The following is a 20,773-nucleotide window of genomic DNA, read 5'->3' as shown; positions in this document are numbered from 1 at the left end:
TTGACACAGTTGATTGCACCATCCTCCTCCAGCGCCTCTCCGTTGTCATCCAACTGGTTGGGACTGCACTCGCTCAGTTCCATTCTTAACTATCTAATCGTGGCTTCTCTATTTTATATTCCTCATTCATGGGCTGTTGAATGGCAAGGCCAGCATTTATTATCCATCCCTAATTTCCTGCATCTGAACAGTTACCTCTGATGTTCCCTAACAATCTATCCTTGTCCCCCTCCTATTCTCATCCACATGCTGCTCCTCGATGACATCATTGAAAGCACGGTGTTAGTTTTTACGGTGATGACATCTAGCCCTATCTCACCAATGCCTCCCTCGACTCCTCCACTGTTGGTAAATTATCACGCTGCTTATCTGACATCCAGTACTAGATGAGCAAAAATTCCCTCCAATTAATTATTGGAAAAACTGAAGCCATTGTCTTTGGTTCTCCATTCACTTCTCTCTCACTAATTCTGCTCTTCCAATTCCCTGCCCCAATCTTTCATTAGTCCTCAACCTTCCTGATCTCTTGCCACCATGCCAGGCTCGACTCCCTGTTAGATAAGCCTCCAGCTTCCCTCCATGCATTTCATGGCATCCTTCGACAGGCTCATTGAGGCATGTGGCGCTGGCTCAATACGAACAGCAGCTCCAGTTACCCCAACCCACTATCTTGTTAACTTTCCCTTCCATTGCGCTCACTGGGGGTTAACCTTGCCAATCTACTTCCTGTCCAACTCACCCTTCCCACTACTGACCCTGGGGACTCTGCAAGTAGATCAGCTCTCACTTCTCCTCCATGAGTCTCCCCCCAGAATGTCCATTCACTTTTGAATAAGGCCCTTGCCACCCATGAATTTATTGTGGATAATTGCATTGACATCATGCCTTTAACAGAAACCTGGCTGAGGGGCGATGACACCTTGCTCCTTAAAGAAGCCTCTCCACCTGGCTACATCTTCCACCACTTACCCCATCAAGATCATCACAGTGGTAGTGTGGCTCTTATCACAAGATCACACATTGGCCTGACCCTGTACTCCTCTGACACTTTCTCCTTTGAGCATCTTACTTTGTTCCCCCCTCCCAACTTTCTTTCAAAATCATCATTCTGTACTGCCTCCCCAGTTTCAATTAAAAATGTTATCACCATGATTTCTTCACTTCTTTCCTCCCTCAGCCTGTCAACTGAACGACTTCTCACCCTCTGTGATTTCAACCTCCATTCCAACTCATCATGTTCTGTCTCCTCTGAGTTCACTGCCTATCTTCCCTCAATCTCTCCCTCCATGTAAACTTTCTGACCCATATTCATGGCCACACCCATGACCTTGCCATTCACATGGTCTCTCTACTCCCATAGTTTCAATCACAGGTAAGGACATCCCTGATCCCTTGCATCACTCACCACCCACAGCCCCCTTCCACACCCCAACCCTATCTCCTCCTGGATCCATCGTGGGGAAAATCTAATCCCTAATCCACTTACAACTGCACTTTCAAATTCCCAACTACCTAGCCTTTGTCTTCCGTTCGTCACACATTTTTGCAGCTACTGATTTACTAAACCTCTCTTTCATCTCCACCTTTGATGTTCTAGTCCCCAATAAAACCATTACTCCCTCTCACTCTGGCCATTCTTCCTGATATGGCCCTTATCTCCGCTCACTTAAATCCAAAGGATGCAGTCTTAAAAGGATATGGTGGACGATTGGTTTAATCATCCACTGGCAAATCTAGCTGGACCACTTAAAACACTACTGGAACCTACTCTCATCTGCTAAAACTGCTCATTATCCCAGAATCATCCAGGAATGCAAAAATAACCCACGGCTTCTTTTCTCAATTTATTGTGGATAATTGTATTGACATCATGTCCTTAACAGAAACCTGGCTCGGGGTGATGACACCTTGCCCCTTAAAAAAGCCTCTCCACCTGGCTACCTCTTCCACCACTTACCCCATCATGACCATCAGTGGCAGTATGGCTCTTATCACAAGATCACACATTGGCTTGACCCTGTACTCCTCTGGCACTTTCTCCTTCTTTGAGTATCATACCTTGTTCCCTCCTCTCACTTTTCTTTCAAAATCATCATTCTTTACTGCCCTCCCAATTACAGTTAAAAATTTTATCAATGTGATTTCTTCACTTCGATCAGCTGCCTGTGCCATGTCACTCCACTAGTCCACTTGCCCAGACTTCCTCTAATGTGCCTCCCTGCCCTAGCTCTGAACTCACATCTTTCTCTAGTTTCTCTCCTATCTCCCGTCCAGCTACCTCTGACCTCATCTTGTCCACAAGACCCAGCTCCTTTCCCTTGATCCTATCCCATTAAACTGTTGGTCACTCAACTTCCCCTCCTGGCCCCCATCTTAGCCAATACTGTAAACGTTTCTGTCTCTTCAGGTGGTGATTGTCTATCCTTTAAACCTGCAGTCATCACCCCCTCCTCAAAAAGCAACCCTTGACCCTTCCATCCTTACAAACCGCTGTCCCATCTCCAACTTCATTTTCCTCTCCAAAGTCCTTGAACATGTTGTCGCCTCCCAAATCCATTCCCATCTTTCCCAGAACTCCATGTTTACATCCCTCCGATTGTATTTCCGCTCCTGCCACAGTACTGAAATGGCTCCTTGGATTCAAATCCCTCCATGGCCTTGCCCCCCTATCTCTGTAATCTCCTCTAACGCCACAACTTTTCTAGATGTCATACTCCACTAATTCTGGCCTCTTGTGGGTTATCAGAAATAATTGCTCCGCCTTTGGTGGCTGTGCCTTCAGTTGCCTAGGCCCCAAGCTCTGGAATTCCCTCCTTGCAGTTCTCTGCTTCTCTACCTCACTTTCCTCCTTTAGTACACTCCTTAAAACCTACTTCTTTGACCAGGTTTTTGGTCATCTGACCTAATGTCTCCCTGTGTAGCTCAATTTCATATATTGTTAATAATGTTCCTGTGAAGTGCCTTGTGATGTTTCATTATGTTAAAGGTACTATATAAATGTAAGTTGGTGTTGTTGATGTCCCTGCCCGAAACTCTGTTCCATAGCTGCCAATTCCATCCCACTTCCGGTAACCATCTGAGGCTAAGCCAGACTGTCCGCAACCTTGGTGTCATAGAGATGATCTTCCAACCACATAGCCACATCATCACTAAGACCACCTATTTTCATTCCTTTGTAACATCACCCAACTTTGACCCTGCCCTCAGCTCATCTGCTCCTGAAACTGTCAAATCATGCCTTTATTGCCTCTAGACTTGACTATTTCTGGCTGGCCTCCCACATAATACCCTCAATAAACTTGAGGTCACCCAAAACTCTGCTGTCCATGTTCTTGCTTTCACCAAAACCCCCATTCACCTACAACCTGTCATGAAAATATAATAATTTTCATAATATTGTGATTTATTGTAAAGGTAGGTTAATAGTGGGGTTTGGATTAGTTTCTCTGTGTGGATATGTATGTGGTGGATTTAATTGAATTGGAGGCAGCTCGTCTGGAGTTTTTGAGTTATCAAAAAGGAAGCTAGGTTTGAAATGCTAAAGATGCAAACATGACTGAAATTTTAGAATGTGAGGTGTGAGGATCATTTGCATTTTTAGATAAATTAGGTTAGTTTGAATTTCAAAGAGATAACACATAGCCATAAGAAGCTAAGCCAAACAATGTGTTTATTTTTCCCAAAGGTTACTTTGAGGATAGATTGCAGAAGCTGGCATTGCTCTCCTTAGAGAAGAAAAGGTTAAAAGGAGATTTAATAGAGGTGTTCAAATTCATGAGGGTCTAGACAAAGTGGATGGGGAGAGACTGTTCCTGTTGGTGGCAGGGTCAAGAACCAGAGGGCACTGATTTAAGGTGATTGGCAAAAGAAGCAACAGTGACGTAGAAGCATTTTTTATGCAGAGGGTGGTTAGGACCTGCAATGCATTGCCTGTGAGTGAGGTGGAAACTGCAGCTTTCAAAAGGAGATTGCATAAGCACCTGAAGAGAAAAAAATGCAGTGCTATGGGAAAGGGCAGGGGTATGCGACTAGCTGCATTGAACCTGCATGAACAGGACAGGCTGACTGGCTTCCTTCTGTGATATAAGCCTTCTATATTTGCATAATTTTATTTATAATAAGCCACATTAGTTTCAAAGTTTTTCGAAATTTTCATGCTTGCGTGGGTCTGGAAAAGTGTAAACTTGGTTGCTTTAACTAATTTGGTCTGTTAAATCAAATCTTTTGAAAATAATTTTAGTAACTTAAAATTGTATCATTTGTGATAGGATCACATTAATTAAGTAAACTGTACAATTTGACTAACTCATTTGTTTCCATTTTTAATTTGTTTGTCAAGCTAGAAGCTGTTTTAAAAGCAAGGTTTAAATTCCTGACACATTTAATTTTTGGATTTGTTCCTGCTGGATAGAAAGCTGTGGTCAAAAGTTCCTGTTTAGGACTAAAAAATTTGTTTACGCTTAACTGCCAAATAAGTATTACCATGACAAAGAAAGAGAAAAGATTTTAAACATGCTTTAAAACAACAGACAATAAAGAAACTTAAAAGTGTGAGGAACTCGGAATTTTTAAAGGAAGCTGGAAATAGCAAATTGAAAATACACATCTTAAAAAGAAACTACTTTTGTAAATACTTATAGGGAAAAAACTGAAAGAGAATAACATTGAAAATGATAAATTGAATGACAAAAAAATTTAAGAAAAATTAATGAGACCAAACATAATTTTGAAATTAGAAAACAGAACTATTGCTGCCAGAAGTGTTGAATTTGGTTCATTGTTGCTATTGAATCTATGAGGCAATTTGCCTTTTTTGTTGAAAATGCTGCAAGTGTATTCGTTGCCCAAACTTTGAAGAGTTAACTAAAGAAACATAGAATACTCTGACCTTAATAATTCAATTTAGATCATTCATAATACAGTGGAAAAATTAAGTTACTTGTAACTTAAACCGGTCAACAAGGTTATAATAACCTTGGAATAAAGACATTTCCTATAAATTGTACTTTATTTATTTATTTTTGTACAAACTAACAATGCATTTAAGCAGACGTTCCAGATGAAATGCTTTCTTTCTGTATGCAGACAGTTTCCCCAGGGTCCAGAGAATGTGATTGACACAAGCTGTACAACACAGTGCATTTTCTTTTTGTATTTACCATCTGGATGGTATGAATATTATCTTGCAAAAAGCGTACATTTAAAGAATATTTGTAAGCCTCATTGAAATACTTTTCAAAATATTTTAATTCTTTTCCCTTTTCCTGTATCTTAATGAGAAGATTGTTTCAGAAATAAACTCCCACTATACTTTTATGGTTTTTAATGTGGTTAATATGAATATGTTGTTTAGCGACATTTTTTTAACTTTCTAACATATTCAGTATGAAAAATAGGATTACAGTAGAATATGTTAAATTTTCAATTGTTCTGTGGCAGGGCCTTGCAGTATGTAATGGGAGGTTTAATAAGTAACTGTCACCACTCAGAATTTGCTGCATGGACCATTTGTGAGAATCTTTTCTCCACTTCTTACCTTGAAAATCTTTTGTACAGCAATTACTGGTGGTGTGGCTGATAATGGGACATCGAACATTTTGGTGATTAATGGGACCAATGCCTTATCTGATTAACCAATGCGATTTAATAATAGAGAAAAAAAACAGAGGAAGGATGGAGAAGAAAGTGGAGTGGGTTAGATTCAAATAAAGCAAGGGAAAGGAAGACTAGATAAATAGAAAAGAAAAAGTAAGAAAAACAATTAACATGTACAGTTTAAGAACAGTTTGCTACATGCAGAAATAAGACTCCATAGTTTCAATTGCTCCCTTCCTGGCCTGGCAAGATTGAGTGGCATGCCAGGATCGTAAATCTCGTGATTAAATGGATTCCTATATTCAGTACTGGCCCTAATTCTGTGGTGATTTTAATTTATTTTAAAAGCATAAAGCAGTAAATTTCTGAAACATACAGAAAGTTTGGCACTGTGCTGTCACTTTCAAGTTGCTAATGTTAAGTTAGTTGCTCAAATAATCCAACAATTTGTGGTGATTTGCAACTCAGGCGTGCCTCTTTCGTGCCATAAATTGCTGGGTTATTTATACACATCGAAGAGCGTGCACATGAAACTCTGTTATTTTCCTAGTGAAATCTGGGCCATTGGGTTGACATGTTAAACATATATTTTGAGTTCTGTAACTCAGATGAAGGGAATACAATTGGAGCATCCATCATAGATGGAATCTACATACGACATATCTGAAAAGTACATTTTTGTTCTGAAAGAAGACGGAAATTACACTTCAGCAATTTTAACCCTTGTTTTAATAGGTAATTCTATACTTTTAATGAACGATTTGAAGTTTTCCTTCCACAACTTACAAAGAACGTATTGTACTTTCACCTTGAAAATTTGATATTAGAAATTACTTCTATTCTTACACTTGATGTGAATTGGAATATTTAAAGACTGCCATTATTTAGGCTTCCTAAATCATGTTTAAAATGTATAAAATGTTTTTACTACTTTGATCTATTTAGGAAGAGGTTTAAACATTAGTGTCTTAGTCAAAAGTTTATTTAAGGTTTAAGTCAATTTTCTTGATTTTTGCCATGTGTGGTTTTGAAATTTGGCTTCTCTTTGAATCATCCCCTAGTTTTTCTAAAAGGAAGCAAATCAGTAGAAATGGTAAAATTAGTTGCAACTACTAGAAAGTATGGGTTTAAAATTTGCATGTGGACCAAAACACTGCTGCAGAATAGGTAATCTGCGTGAATAAGTTGGCAAAAATATGTTCTATTGTGAATTTGATTCACAGAATCACACACAATCACAGTGCAGAAGAGGCCCTTTGGCCCATCGAGTCTGCACCGACACGTGAGAAACACCTGACCTACCTACCTAATCCCACTTACCAGCACTTGGCCCATAGCCTTGAATGTTATGACATGCCAAGTGCTCATCCACGTACTTTTTAAAGGATGTGAGGCAACCCACCTCCACCACCCTCCCAGGCAGTGCATTCCAGACCGTCACCACGCTCTGGGTAAAAAAGTTTTTCCTCACATCCCCCTAAACCTCCTGCCCCACACCTTGAACTTATGCCCCCTTGTGACTGACCCTTCAACTAAGGGGAACAGCTGCTCCCTATCCTGTCCATGTCCATCCGTGTCCATGCCCCTCATAATCTTGTAGACCTCAATCAGGTCGCCCCTCAGTCTTCACTGCTCCAACGAAAACAACCCAAGTCTATCCAACCTCTCTTCATAACTTAAATGTTTCATCCCAGGCAACATCCTGGTGAATCTCCTCTGCACCCCCTCCAGTGCAATCACATCCTTCCTATAGTGTGGCGACCAGAACTGCACACAGTACTCCAGCTGTGGCCTCGCCAAGGTTCTATACAACTCCAGCATGACCTCCATACTTTTGTAATCTATGCCTCGATTGATAAAAGTAAGTGTCTCATATGCCTTTTTCACCACCCCACTAACATGCCCCTCTGCCTTCAGAAAACCAAGGACACACACGCCAAGGTCCCTTTGTTCCTCAGAATTTCCTAGTGCCATGCCGTTCATTGAATACTTCCTTGTCAAACTACTCCTTCCAAAGTGTATCACCTCACACTTTTCAGGGTTAAATTCCATGTGCCACTTATCTGCCCATTTGACCATCCCGTCTATATCTTCCTGTAGCCCAAGACACTCAACCTCACCGTTAACTACCTGGCCGATCTTTGTGTCATCCGCAAACTTACTAATCCTACCCCCAACATAGTCATCTATGTCATCTATATAAATGACAAATAATAGAGGACCGAGCACAGATCCCTGTGGTACGCCACTGGACACTGGCTTCCAGCCACTAAAGCATCCTTCTGTCATCACCCTCTGCCTCCTACAACTAAGCCAATTTTGAATCCACCTTATCAAATTACCCTGTATCCCATGTGCCTTTGTCTTCTTTATAAGTGTCCCATGTGGGACCTTGTCAAAGGCTTTGCTGAAATCCATATAAACTACATCAACTGCACTACCCTCATCTACACACCTGGTCACCTCCTCAAAAAATTCAATCAAATTTGTTAGGCATGACCTCCCTCTGACAAAGCCATGCTGACTATCCCTGATCAAACCTTGCCTTTCCAAGTGGAGATAGATACTCTCCTTCAGAAATTTCTCCAATAGTTTCCCTACCACTGACGTGAGACTCACTGGCCTGTAGTTCCCTGGCTTATCTTGCTTGTGATATTTCATGAAACTCTGATAGGCAACTGATTTTTCTGTGTGACCTATATGATTATTGTAGTTCATGATTTATATGGAGAATTGTCATTGATATAAATGATTAATGTAAATTGTGATTGATATAGAGAATTGTAAGTTTCACCTCATGGTATTGCCCAGTCCGATTACCCAACAATGGCTAAAAAGCCAAAGAAGAGTTTTGTATTGAAGCATATCAGATCTTCAGAATGCTGCACCACAGAGTGTTATGACACTTACAGACTTTTGGACCTGAAACACATTGTGCCATAGAGTACCAGGATGCTTGCAATCCACCCGTTGGTGAGTGATCGAACCCCACTGTTCTGTCATGATAGGTTTAGAGCAGTGGGCACATGCTGTCTGTAGGAAGAAAACGTTGCCTGGACAGTTACCCTAGGCTACCAGTGTGTACCACTTTCTGATTTGTTTCAGTACAGCAGCAACATAAGCCTGAGTGCAGATCTTCTGCCTACTTTCTAAGTTTGGGACAGTGGAAAGTGCAGGGATTTTGAAAACTGAATTTTTTTTATTTTATAAATGTGGCTCTGCTTTTCTAGTGAGCAGTCATTTATATTTCAAGTTATAACATTTATCAAATAACATTATATCATGTTATTATAAAATTTAAGATAGTGTTTGAAAGGGAGAAATATGAAACTGCTACTAAGACTCTAGATTTAAGGAAGGCTGACTTCAGTGGGTGAGACACTGTCCACAGTCAACTGTGAAAATCTGTTAATGAGTAAAACAACAGAATTAGTAGAAGGTGTTCAAAAAATGTGTTGCAGAACCAGGTTATATCTCTAATGGGCAAGATTTCTTCTTGCCAAAAAAGACAACCATGGACACTTAAGAGACAGCGTAGAAGTAAAAGGAATAAAAGGAACAGGAGCAACGTGGATACAAAATTGGCTGAGTAATAGGAAACAGAGGGTAACGGTTAATGGGAATTTTTCAGGTTGGAGGAAGATTTGTAGTGGAGTTCCCCAGGGGTCAGTTTTGGGACCCTTGCTTTTCCTGATATATATTAATGATCTAGATCTTGTTGTGCAGGGGACAATTTCAAAGTTTGAGGATGATGCAAAACTTGGAAGCTGTGAGGAGGACAGTGTAGAACTTCAAAAGGACATAGACAAGTTGGTAGAATGGGCAGATAGGTGGCAGATGAAGCTCAATATGGAGAAGTATGAGGTGATGCGTTTCAGTAGGAAGAACATGGAGAGACAATATAAAATAAGGGTAACAATTCTTAAGGGATGCAGGAAAAAAGAGACCTGGGTGTATATGTGCATAGATCCTTGAAGGTGGCAGGACAGGTGGAGAGAGCAGCTAATAATGCATTCAGAATCCCGGGCTTTATTAATAAGGGTATAGAGTGCAAGAGCAGGGAGATTATGCTAAGCTTTTCTAAGACACTAGTTAGACCTCAGCTGGAGTATTGTGTACAGTTCTGGATGCCACATTATAGGAAGGATGTGAACGCATTGGAGAGAGTGCAGAAGAGGTTTACAAGAATGGTTCCAGGGATGAGAAACCTCAGTTATGAAGATAGATTGGAGAGGTTGGGACTGTTCTCCTTGGAGAGGAGATTTGATAGAGGTGTTCAAAATCATGATGGGGCTGAATAGAGTAGATAGAGAGAAACTGTTCCTGCTCATAAAGGATTGAGAATGAGAGGGCTCAGATTTAAAATGATTTGCAAAAGAAGCAAACGTGATGTGAGAAAAAAGTTTTTCACACAGCAAGTGGTTTGAGTCTGGAATGCACTGCCTGGAAGTGTGCTGGAAGCAGGTTCAATCGAGGCATTCAAGAGGGAATGAGATGATTATTTAAATAGAAACAATGTGCAGGGGTACGGGGAAAAGGGAGGAGAATGGCGCTAAGTCATAACGCTCATACTGAGAACCGGTGCAGACACGATGGGCCGAATGGCCTCCTACTGTCCGTAACATTCTGTGAGTCTGTGAAAAGAGAAAAAACATATAAATGCAAAAAAAAATCACAGATCCTGGGAGATGGGAAAGATACAAAGAGCACCAAAGGGTGACAAAATGGATTGTACGAGTGAAAAAAAGGGGGCATGAAACGAAGCTCGCAAGGGATGTCAAAATCAACACAAAAAGCTTTTGCAATTACATGAGAAAGTAGGGTGGTCAGAAGCAACTAGGGAACTTTGAAAACCGAGAATTGTGATGTTGTCAATGAAAATAAAGAAATGGTAGACACGCTGAAGAATTACTTTGTGTCAGTATTTGCAGTCGAGGAAGAGATGCCAGGCATCCTAAGGAAACTTATTGAATCATGGACTCAACAAAATTAATATAAGCAAGCTAACAGTAATGGAGAAATTAATGGCACTACAGAGCGGCAAATCCCCAGGACCAGGTGGTTTCCACCCCAGGGTTTGAAAAGAGATCGGTGAGAACATTGCAAATGGCCTCAAAGTGCTGCCTCAGGGAGATTGGCTCCGATTTAAATCTTCCAATAAAGGTGATTAAAAAATTTCCCTGACATGTCCCTCCTCATGTGACACTGTCACATGAGGGGGGACATGTCCATAACTTTTATTTAAACATTTAATAAAAATTTAAATAGCCTCATGAAACCTCATCCCGCCCATGGATGAGGTTTCATGCTTTTTCTGAGGCTCGTCCGGGCTCCCGGCCTGCTTGCCAACCCTAAGGTTGGACGGGCAGGTCCATCAATCAGGTCAATTAGTTTTTTAATGGCCTTAATAGGCCATTGACAGTTTGGCGGGCGTGCAGCCAACTCGGCTGCGCACCCGCTGAACTGAAAATCTAAATGACGCGGGGTGACGTCGGGATGCACGCCCGATGTATCCCTGCACCATTTTACACGTCGGCGAGCGGGCCCCATCCCTGCTCACCGACCGGAAAAACCTGCCCTTGATTCAGGAATCATTCCTTTAGATTGGAAAATTGAGCACATCACTATTATTTAAGAAAGACGGCAGAGGAAAATCAGGGAATTATAGATCCGTTAGCTGTTACTGGGAAATTGCTAGAGTCTATAATTAAGGATAGGGTGACTGAACACCTTGAAAATTCAAAGCTGAGCTGAGAGTGCTAGCATTGATTTCTGAAAGGTAGGTCTTGCCTGATGAATATTATTGAATTTTTTGAAGAGGTTATTAAAGTAGTGGACAGGGTACAGCCTACGTATGTTATTAAATGGTCTTCCAGAAAGCATTTGTGAAAGTCCCTCATAAGAGACTGCTTGCTAAAGTTGAAGCCCATGGAGTTGAAGGTAAATTATTGACCTGGTTAGGCCAGTGGCTGAAGGAAGGAGACGCAGGATAGGGATAATGACTCAAAGATAGGTGATATTTAAAGCAGTGCAGATGGAAGCGCAAAATTACAAGGAGATATTGATAGATTAAGTGAGTGTGCAAAACTGTCAAATGAGTTCAATGTAAACAATTATGAGGTCATCCACTTTGGACCTAAAAGGATACAACAGGATACGTTCTAAATGGTGAAAAGCTAGTGATGGATATATGGAGCTAGGTTGCAGAATCAGCCATGACCCCATTGAATGGTGGAATAGGCTTGAGGGGCTAAATGGCCTACTACTACTGTTCCTGTATTCCTATTCTCATCTAATAAACTTTTACTGCCTTAGGAGTCCATTATTTAAAGGATAATTTTGTATTGGTAAGGACAAACAGTAAGCAAGTTGCAAACTGCCTTTCTAACTGCATGACAGTCTTTACTGTGTGTTAAATTCCACTTTTCCACTTTAGTTGTCGAGTGCACAATTAAGAGTAATGACATTAGGAGAATGAGAGATCGTTCACAAGTATTCACAGATTGATATGTGTGTATAATACACATGTGTACACATACCTAGAACTTTAACAGCTCACATCACAGAGTTCTGACTAATCTGTTTTCCTTATATTTTTACAGCAGGATGTGCGGGAGTTTGACAAATTCTTGGCATATAAATATTTGAAATATTATTAACTTGGAGTTAAAGCCAGATAAATTGGTTAAAGACAAAAATGATTTAGTCCAATATCTCCCCAGTCACTAGATCCAATTCAGGAACTAAATTATAAGTTATTACTTCAGAAAATTTCCATTCCAGGAATCTTGACAGTTATTCACTGTATGAAAAACTCAAAAATATCTTTCCAAATTACTTAACTGAATTGTAAATTTCTTAACTAGTTCAGTCTCGTAAACTGTGCATGTTACTTTGAATAAACTATGAGAGAATATATTCATTTTTCTTTACTTTGTAACAAGATATCTTTGGACGCAGCTGTGTTGTGATTCATATGGATTCATATATTGTTAGTACACAGTTGACACAATGAAAACTTTTTTTATAACACGAGGAATGGATTAGTTGATTTTACATAAGCATGCCAGAAGATGAACCAATAATGTGAAGTGTGCTCATTAATTTGTGAATGATTATATGTTATAAATTTAAACTGTTACCTTTTACTAACACATTCACCTGCATAACAGAAGAAGAACATTGATAGAGCACTTTAAAAAATCTTGGTTTAAGAAGTTTTCATAGAAATATAATACATGGTGTAATATGTAATTAACAAAGCCTTTGTGATATCAGCAACTAATATTTGCGTAATTCATGTTTACTTGTTTTAAATAGAGCTGCTGATTGTTCTAATATCCAGTTTCTCAGAGTACCAATCCTGTTTCCAATGTGGGAAGCTCCCACCTTCATCCATAAGGACGAGTCAAATTCATTAACAGTATATTGCATGGACACTTTTTTCCTCGTTCATTTTTTTCAATGCTTTTTATTTCCTGAAACATGCTAACAGAGAGTACAACATGCTGTTAGTTTGAAGCTTCAAATGTACTGTACTATATAGTACAGCATGGCTATTTTTAGCATTTTGCCTACCCACATTGCTTTTGACTGGGGGAAAACAGAACTTCACATATGCAAGTTCAAATGCATGTATGGTCACCTGTCTTGTATTCTCTGATTGCTGGTTTTATTATCAATAACAGACCTTTTCCATAGTGAGATCGGTAAAAACTGTTCTTACCACCTTTTCACCAGGAGCTGCTTTCTGTCTCTGACACAATCTCTTTTATGAATGACTGTTGTCTGGTAATAGTGAATTACTGCTGCTTTTATTTAATAACTTTAATACCTGTGTCTATACAACATTTTGTAAGGCTCCACTCAAAGGAACCATTCTCACGCCTTACAAGAACCAGTATGTTTAGCTTTGGAAATATTACTAGAATTTTGTAGATCACTCTTAACTTTTCTCATTTCCCATTTGCGATTTTACTTACTTTTCCCTCTGAGCAATATATTAATCCATGGCATAGTGTGTAGTCAAACAGTTTGGTGTCATTCCTGTTCCTCAGCTTACTGAAGACTGATAAAGGCATTAGTGATTGGGGCTGATGACTGCCCCTTTAGCATCCTCCTCCTTTCCTGAAGGAGTGTAGTTCCACAGAGAACATTCCCTGATGGTGTTGCCATGATTAGGAGCTAATTGCATGTGAAACCACATTCAATTACACTATGCTGGTACAGTGGCACAGAGTACCTATGCTTGCTTGCGTTTCCTTTTAGGCATTTTTCCTTGATTTCCAAATGTTTTTTTGATTTGTTCTTAATATTGTTAAGCATTTGGTTAAATTTTGTTTTCCATTTTCACAATAAGTCATGAACACTCATAAATTAGCAATGGCTTTGTTAGTGTGGCATGCCTATGCAAAATAAACCATCAGCAAATTACATATTTTTCAAGGAATATTTGTCGATTAATGCCTTGTTAAAGTACATTACAAAGAAAGCATGTGAAATTAATATATGCTTTTAGTTATGGGTGCTTTTTATGCGTGGTGTGTACCTTTGTCTAAGCTTGCTTTAGATCTTCTTTTAATCTAACCTCCTTCTTGTGGTCTTTGGCTCCCTCTGCAGGATCCTTTAGATCCCGCACGTGCTGTTATTGTTATTCGCTCTTTGGTGGTTGGTGGGGTTGCTGAATGTGATGGCAGGGTGCTACCCGGGGATCGGCTCGTCTTTGTCAATGACCACAATCTAGAGAATACTGCTTTGGGGGAAGCTGTTCAGGCCCTGAAAGACGCTCCAACTGGCAAAGTCCGCCTTGGCATCTGCAAACCAATGGTGGTAAGCACCAATAATGTTAATGAAATACAAAAACTTGATTACTTCATGGTTATAAAAGAATGTTTACTTCTCTGAAACTACTTTTGCAAGACAGAAACTTACAATTTATTTTGTTACCATGAATGTTTGTAGATTTTGCTTAAAATTGAATACAATTGAAATATAACTGAAATAATCACTTGGCTTTATTTCTGTGCAAGTCAACAGACCACAGTATTTCAATAAACTGCTTCATTTGAAATATGTTCATTTACAATGTAATTTGGTCTGATGGGTTAATCACTTCAGTGTCGGAATAGCTAATGATTACAGTTTCATTCCTGGACCTTCCTTCCATCATAAGGTCAGAAGTGGGGATGTTCACTGATGATTGCGCAATGTTCAGCACCATTTGCGACTCCTCAGATACTGAAGCAGCCCATGTCCAAATGCAGCAAGACCTGGACAATATCCAGGTTTGGGCTGGCAAGTGGCAAGTAACATTCGTGCTTCACAAGTGCCAGGCAATAACCATCTCCAGCAAAGAATCACCCCTTGACATTCAATGGCATTGTCATTGCTGAATCCTCTACTATTAATACCTTGGGGGTTTCCATTGACCAGAAACTTAACTGGACTCGACATATAAATAATGTGACTAGGAATCCTGTGATGAGTAATTCACCTCCTGACTCCCCAAAGCCTGTCCACAATCTACAAGGCACAAGTCAGGAGTGTGATGGAATACTCTCCACTTGCCTAGATGAGTACAGCTTCCACAACACTCAAGAAGCTCAACACCATCCAGGACACAGCAACCTACTTGATTGGCACCCCATCCACAAACATTCACTCCCTCCACCACAAACGCACAGTGGTAGCAGTGTGTACCAGCTGCAAGATGTACTGCAGGAACTCACCCAGCCTCCTTAGACAGCACCTTCCAAACCCACGACCTCTACCATCTAGAAGGACAAGGGCAGAAGACACATGGGAACACCACCACCTGGCATTTCCCTTCCCAGCCACTCACCATCCTGACTTGGAAATATATCGCAGTTCCTTCACTGTTGCTGGGTCAAAATCCTGAAACTCCTTCCCTAACAGCATTGTGGGTGTACCTACACCACATGGACTTCACCAGTTCATGAAGGCAGCTCACCAGCACCTTCTCAAGAGCAATTAGTGATGGGCAACAAGTACTGGCCTAGCCAACGACATCCACATCCCATAAAATGAATAAAAATGAGTACGTTCAAAATTTCTAAAATACAATGAAAACTAAAATACTAAATTAGGTAGCTTCCCCATCTCTAAAAAGCCCAAATGTCATAACTTTCAGTACAGAACTTAGAATGTTAGCAAATTGTTTTTTCTTAATTGCATGAAATTTCTTGAAATTATGAGTTTATTTGCTATTAGTTGAAACGTGACCACATTTGCATAGTTATAGTGGAAGAGTCTGTTAGTCATATGAAGTTTTCTGCAGCCACCTATTAGCAACCTTGAAATGGCCTTGTATTTTTAACAAAGTAGTAACTGATAAATTAACATAATGAAGTCTGCAGGTGACACAGGAGGTATAGGTATAACCCCTGCCAAGAGCATCATATGACAATAAATTTGTTTTGAAATATCTTTTCATATTCCCTAAAGTTCTTACAAAGCTGCTGTAGTAGATTTTTATGTGTGTTTGTGTTGTGAATCACACTGAGTAAGACTAACACTTGCTCAGCTGCAGTCAGCCATTATTTAACTCACTTTCTTTATACCTCCCCAACAGAAGGGGCAGCACAGAGGGCAATATAATAAAATGCTCAGATCTTGCAATGTACTGCACCCCATTCCTACTACAATGAAATAACTTTTACATTAAAATATAAAATGGTACATATACATAAGTTTCCAGAATACAATATGACTAAATCAACATCAATAACCAGAAATTAGACATTCAGATGGTTGGTGGTCATCATGGCAATTGTAACATCTAAATTTCTGACTCTGAAACTGAACTTGGCTGCCTTGACCTGGATCCCAATGAAATCTGGAGGACCTCCCCTGCTGATCAGGCAAGGGACTCCCTTGTAGCTATCACGTTTTCATGGCTCTGCTCTCATGGCAGGCCTCCTTCCACATCAGCTTATTGCCTCTACTCAAAAGCTTGGCCTGAATTTTATTGTTCTTTAGGCCTCCAACAAATGTGTCTCTAAGGTTGATTTCCAGGTTTGTGCTAAACTCATAGTGATAAGAGAATTTCTTTAATTTGAGTATGTAATCTGCAACCGTGTCACTTGGCAACTGCTTCCTCTGCATCCTTTGATGGAACATAACTTTCAGTGCAATCTCATTCTTAGTTGTGCCATGATGAGTCCAGAGTCTCATTAATTTCACAATAGTCAGTAGTATTGGGGTCTTTTGAACAACACTAGTTAGGTACCACCTCAAAAGCGTCTGGCCCCATCATGGTGAGGAAAACATTGACATTTTCCTCCTCCTATTTTATTCCCTTTCAGCCAAATGTGTAATTACACCAGTCCTCTTTATTAGGGTTGAATTCCCCCATTGTCCCCAAGTGTGACTTCAGTGCTATTTTTTCAATTGCTTACCATGCTGACTCACTCTGTACCTGAACACGATGTGTACATAGAGCAATCTTTCAAGTTGCTCAAACCTCCTCAAAATCAACTTTAGGGGTTCCAAAAATGTGTCACAATGTTCTTCTGTCCTTAATTTCTCAAATAAACTGCAAAAGAAAATTATAGCCTCGTCATCATCTTCCTGTTATGTACTGCACCAAGTAAGATGAACACATGTTCAACTGCAGGCAGCCATTATTGAACTAACTTCATTTACACCTTCTCAACCGAGAGGGTAGCAGAGAAGACAATATAACAAAATGCTCAGATCTTGCAACATGCTACAGTTTGGACAACAGGAAGGATGCTATATTATGGATTTGTTAAACAGAAGGGATCCTTGTCTATTATGGAATTAATGTTTAATACTGAATGATGTTGCCTTATGCCTTACAATGCCCAGAATCAAGGGAAACTGATAATTAGGCCGTTCATATTCAGCTATAGCTTAGGTATGTCATTCGTCATACAGCTCTAATACAACGTTTTGGAATGTAGTTTTTGAGGGAGAATAAGAGGCAATGTACTCAATTTATGAATGGGCTGCAGGAACAGGGAGACCTAGAAGTTCACACACAAATGTATGAAGGTGGCAGGGCAATCTGTTCGTGCTGTTCTTTTAGAAAAAAACACCATGTTTTTGCCTTTATAAATAAGTGCATAGAATACAAAGCAAGGAGGTTATACTAAACCTTTATAAACATAGGCCTCAGTGCGGGAGGCATCCAGTTTTGGCACCAGTGTTTAGGAAGGAGGTCAAGGCCTTGGAATGGTTGCAAAGGAGGTTTACTAGAATGGTACCAGAGTGTGGAAGTAAAAACAAAAGTGTTTGAATTACTCAGCAGTTTTAGTCGTATCTATGGAAAATGAAACAGTTAATGGCTCAGGTAGGTGACCCTTTGTCAGAGCTAGGAGTTCTTAGAGATGTAACAGTTTTTAAGCCAAGCCGGGAAAGTGGGGAGGGAGTAAAGAACAAACAGGAGAGGCAGTGAGAGAGTGGAAGGCAGGAGAGATTAAATGAGAAAACTGATGCCCCTAGTTTTGTTTTGAATGGCAACTGTTGGTGGTGATTCTGCCTTTCCATTTACACCTACTCCAGACATTATCTTTTATTTTTATCACCTGCCATAATACTATCTCTTTTTGCCCTTTGCAATCACCCTTTTAATCTCTGCTGCTTTCCACCCTTTCACAGACCTTCCCATTTGTTCTTTCCTGCCCTCCTTAAAAACTGTTATATCTCTCAGCAGTTTCAGTTCTGACGCATCGCCTACAACCTGAAATGTGAACTCTGTTTCTCTCACTCTACAGGTGATGCCAGACCTGCTGAGTATCTCCAGTATTTTCCATTTCTTTATTTAAGATTCCCAGCATCCAAAGTATTTTACTCTTGGTACCAGGGATAAAGGACTTCAGTTAAGATCCAGGGAGTAATGAGATTTGTTGTTATGATCTGAAATGCATTGACTGAAAAGTTGGTGAAAGCAGGTTCAGTAAATTTCAAAAGGGAATTGAATATGTACTTGAAAGGAAAAATATTGCAGGCAGGGCTGTGGGGATTGATCTGGGAATTGGGACTGATTGTTTAGCTCTTTCAAAGGGTGTGTGCAAGCATGATGGCTCAACGACCTCCTTTCCCCCCTGAATAGATCAGTTATAACACCTTGATATTATTCTGTCTTATTCTGTAGTATCTTGCCCAATTCCTGTGTAACAGTGACATAGGTTAGTAAACCTAGAGGGCACCAAGCAAACTGAAGCTGTCTATGCACATGCACTCTAACAGGAGTCACAGCATAGCGATCAGAAGTAAGAACCTGGCAGAAATGTTTTGCTCTTTACTATTTGAGGATGAGGGTAATGCTCCAGCACTCTTCGGTCGAAATCAACTAACTGTGTACGAATTAAGGATTCAAGCTATGACCTTTGCAGCTGTGTATGCCTCAGTTCACTGCTAAGCTGAACATTTGCTCACAAAGTCATTAGAAAATCCATTTTTTTTTAAATAAGTACAGCTGAGATTCATAATCTTATTATAATGTCTCATTTTCCACCCACTAACCCCCTGATGATTTCATTCCTGCAATTACTTATAGTTTAAATGTCAGATTTCATCCGTAAGGGTGTCATTTAATGAAGTATTGAAATCAGTCACAACAAGATCTGAACTTCAAGCTTAAGACATCTGATTTTAGGCATAATACAAGTATCTCATTAATCTCTAACTATATTGTCATCAGAATGCGTAAGAAAATCATGGATCTTTTCTACGTTCTTAGGTGTTGACCCCAACAAAGTGACAAAGTTGAAGCCTTAGTGAGGGGATGCACTGCTCATTATAAATATCACTTGATTAGATTGTCGTTTTGCTGTATTTGTTGACATCCTTAAGGCGGAGTTAAGGCAGTAAAGACTCACAATTAACAAACAAGTATTTTCTTCTCAGACCGAAGCAAATGAAGATGACAATTCAGACTTCACTGGCTCAAGTGCTACCACAGAAAATGCAAAGAATGACTCAGAAATATTGAATTTAGTTTATTCCTCAAATCTGCCAGTACCCCATGTAAGTGCTTATATGTTAGGATTTTAAAATTGATTTTAAATTACTTCATTAACGTATGTATTTACCTGCATTAATTTTAAATATATCTAAGTTTTTTTCATTAGGAACTTCACCTTAGACAAGGCAGCGGTAAATGCCACACAATAAAATGAACAGACTTATGAACAGTATTGACCTATTTGTGCATGCGGGGGTTGGTGGGGGTGGGTGGGTGCTGGTGCTTGGTGGGAGCAATGATTTAAAAGAATCATTTTTGTTTGGTATCTAGTTAATTATATAAATTTCTGTCAAGTGTGACAAGATCCCCCCAAAAAATCAAACTCAGAACATTTTTTTGGATTAATTACAATTTAAAAAATAATAAAGAGGAGTTATTAGAAAGGCTGCCTGTACTTAGAAGTTGATAAGTCACCAAGACCAGATGAGATCCATCCAAGGATACTGTGGCAAATAAGGATGGAAATTGTAGAAGGACTGGTTAAAATCTTCTACTCCTCCTTAGATTAAGGGTGATGCCAGAGAACCGGAGAATTGCAAATGCTGCATACACCTTTGTTCAAACCAGGGATAAAGATAAAACCAGCAGCAACGGGTCAGTCAGTTTAACCTTGATAGTGGGAAAGCTTTTAGAAAGTATAATCCCGGACAAAATTAATAGTCTCTTGGACAAGTGTGGATTAATTAAGGAAAGACAGCATAGATTTGTTAAAGGCAAATTGAGTTTTTTTGATGAGGTAACAGAGAGGGTTGATGAAGGTAATGTGGTGTTAATGGGCTTCCAAAATGTATTTGATAAAGTTCCATATAATAGCCTTGTCAGCAAAGCTGAAGCCTAAGTGATAAAAGGGACAGACACCATGGATATGAAGTTGGCTGAGTGACAGGAAACAAAGTAGTGGTGAACAGTTCTTTTTCAGACTGTTGACAGTTAATTCAGAATTAACCTAGCATTTACTTTTTTAAAGTTTCTGTTTATAGGTAACATGTTGGTTTTCATTTTTTCCTCTTGAAAGACATTTGTGAAATTCAGCACTTGCATGAACAATATGGTTCTCTGACTTCTGTGCTTTAATAAAATAGAAACTGATAATGCTTACAGTAAATAGTTTTTTTCAGAGTGCTCATTCATCATTAGGAATGACATAGATTTCTTAATTGCACAAAC

General features: G+C 39.7%; 1 protein-coding gene across 5 annotated transcripts in view; it reads left to right on the top strand.

Moving 5' to 3' along the window:
* Positions 1 to 20,773, top strand: part of patj (PATJ crumbs cell polarity complex component) — a 392,616-nt gene that overhangs the window by 109,085 nt on the left and 262,758 nt on the right. For 4 of the 5 annotated variants that reach the window (XM_078561172.1, XM_078561174.1, XM_078561171.1 and 1 more), the window contains 2 exons: positions 14,215 to 14,424; positions 19,489 to 19,608. In XM_078561172.1, the coding sequence (XP_078417298.1) occupies positions 14,215 to 14,424; positions 19,489 to 19,608 (330 nt within the window). The remainder of the gene's footprint in view (positions 1 to 14,214; positions 14,425 to 19,488; positions 19,609 to 20,773) is intronic. The other variant, XM_078561175.1, reaches the window with a different exon arrangement.

This window comes from Cetorhinus maximus, chromosome 17, assembly GCF_964194155.1.
Source record: "Cetorhinus maximus chromosome 17, sCetMax3.hap1.1, whole genome shotgun sequence".
In the NCBI taxonomy this organism is placed as follows: Eukaryota; Metazoa; Chordata; class Chondrichthyes; order Lamniformes; family Cetorhinidae; genus Cetorhinus; species Cetorhinus maximus.
Note: the sequence above shows the minus strand (reverse complement) of the source record. Positions and strands in the feature narration are given on the sequence as shown.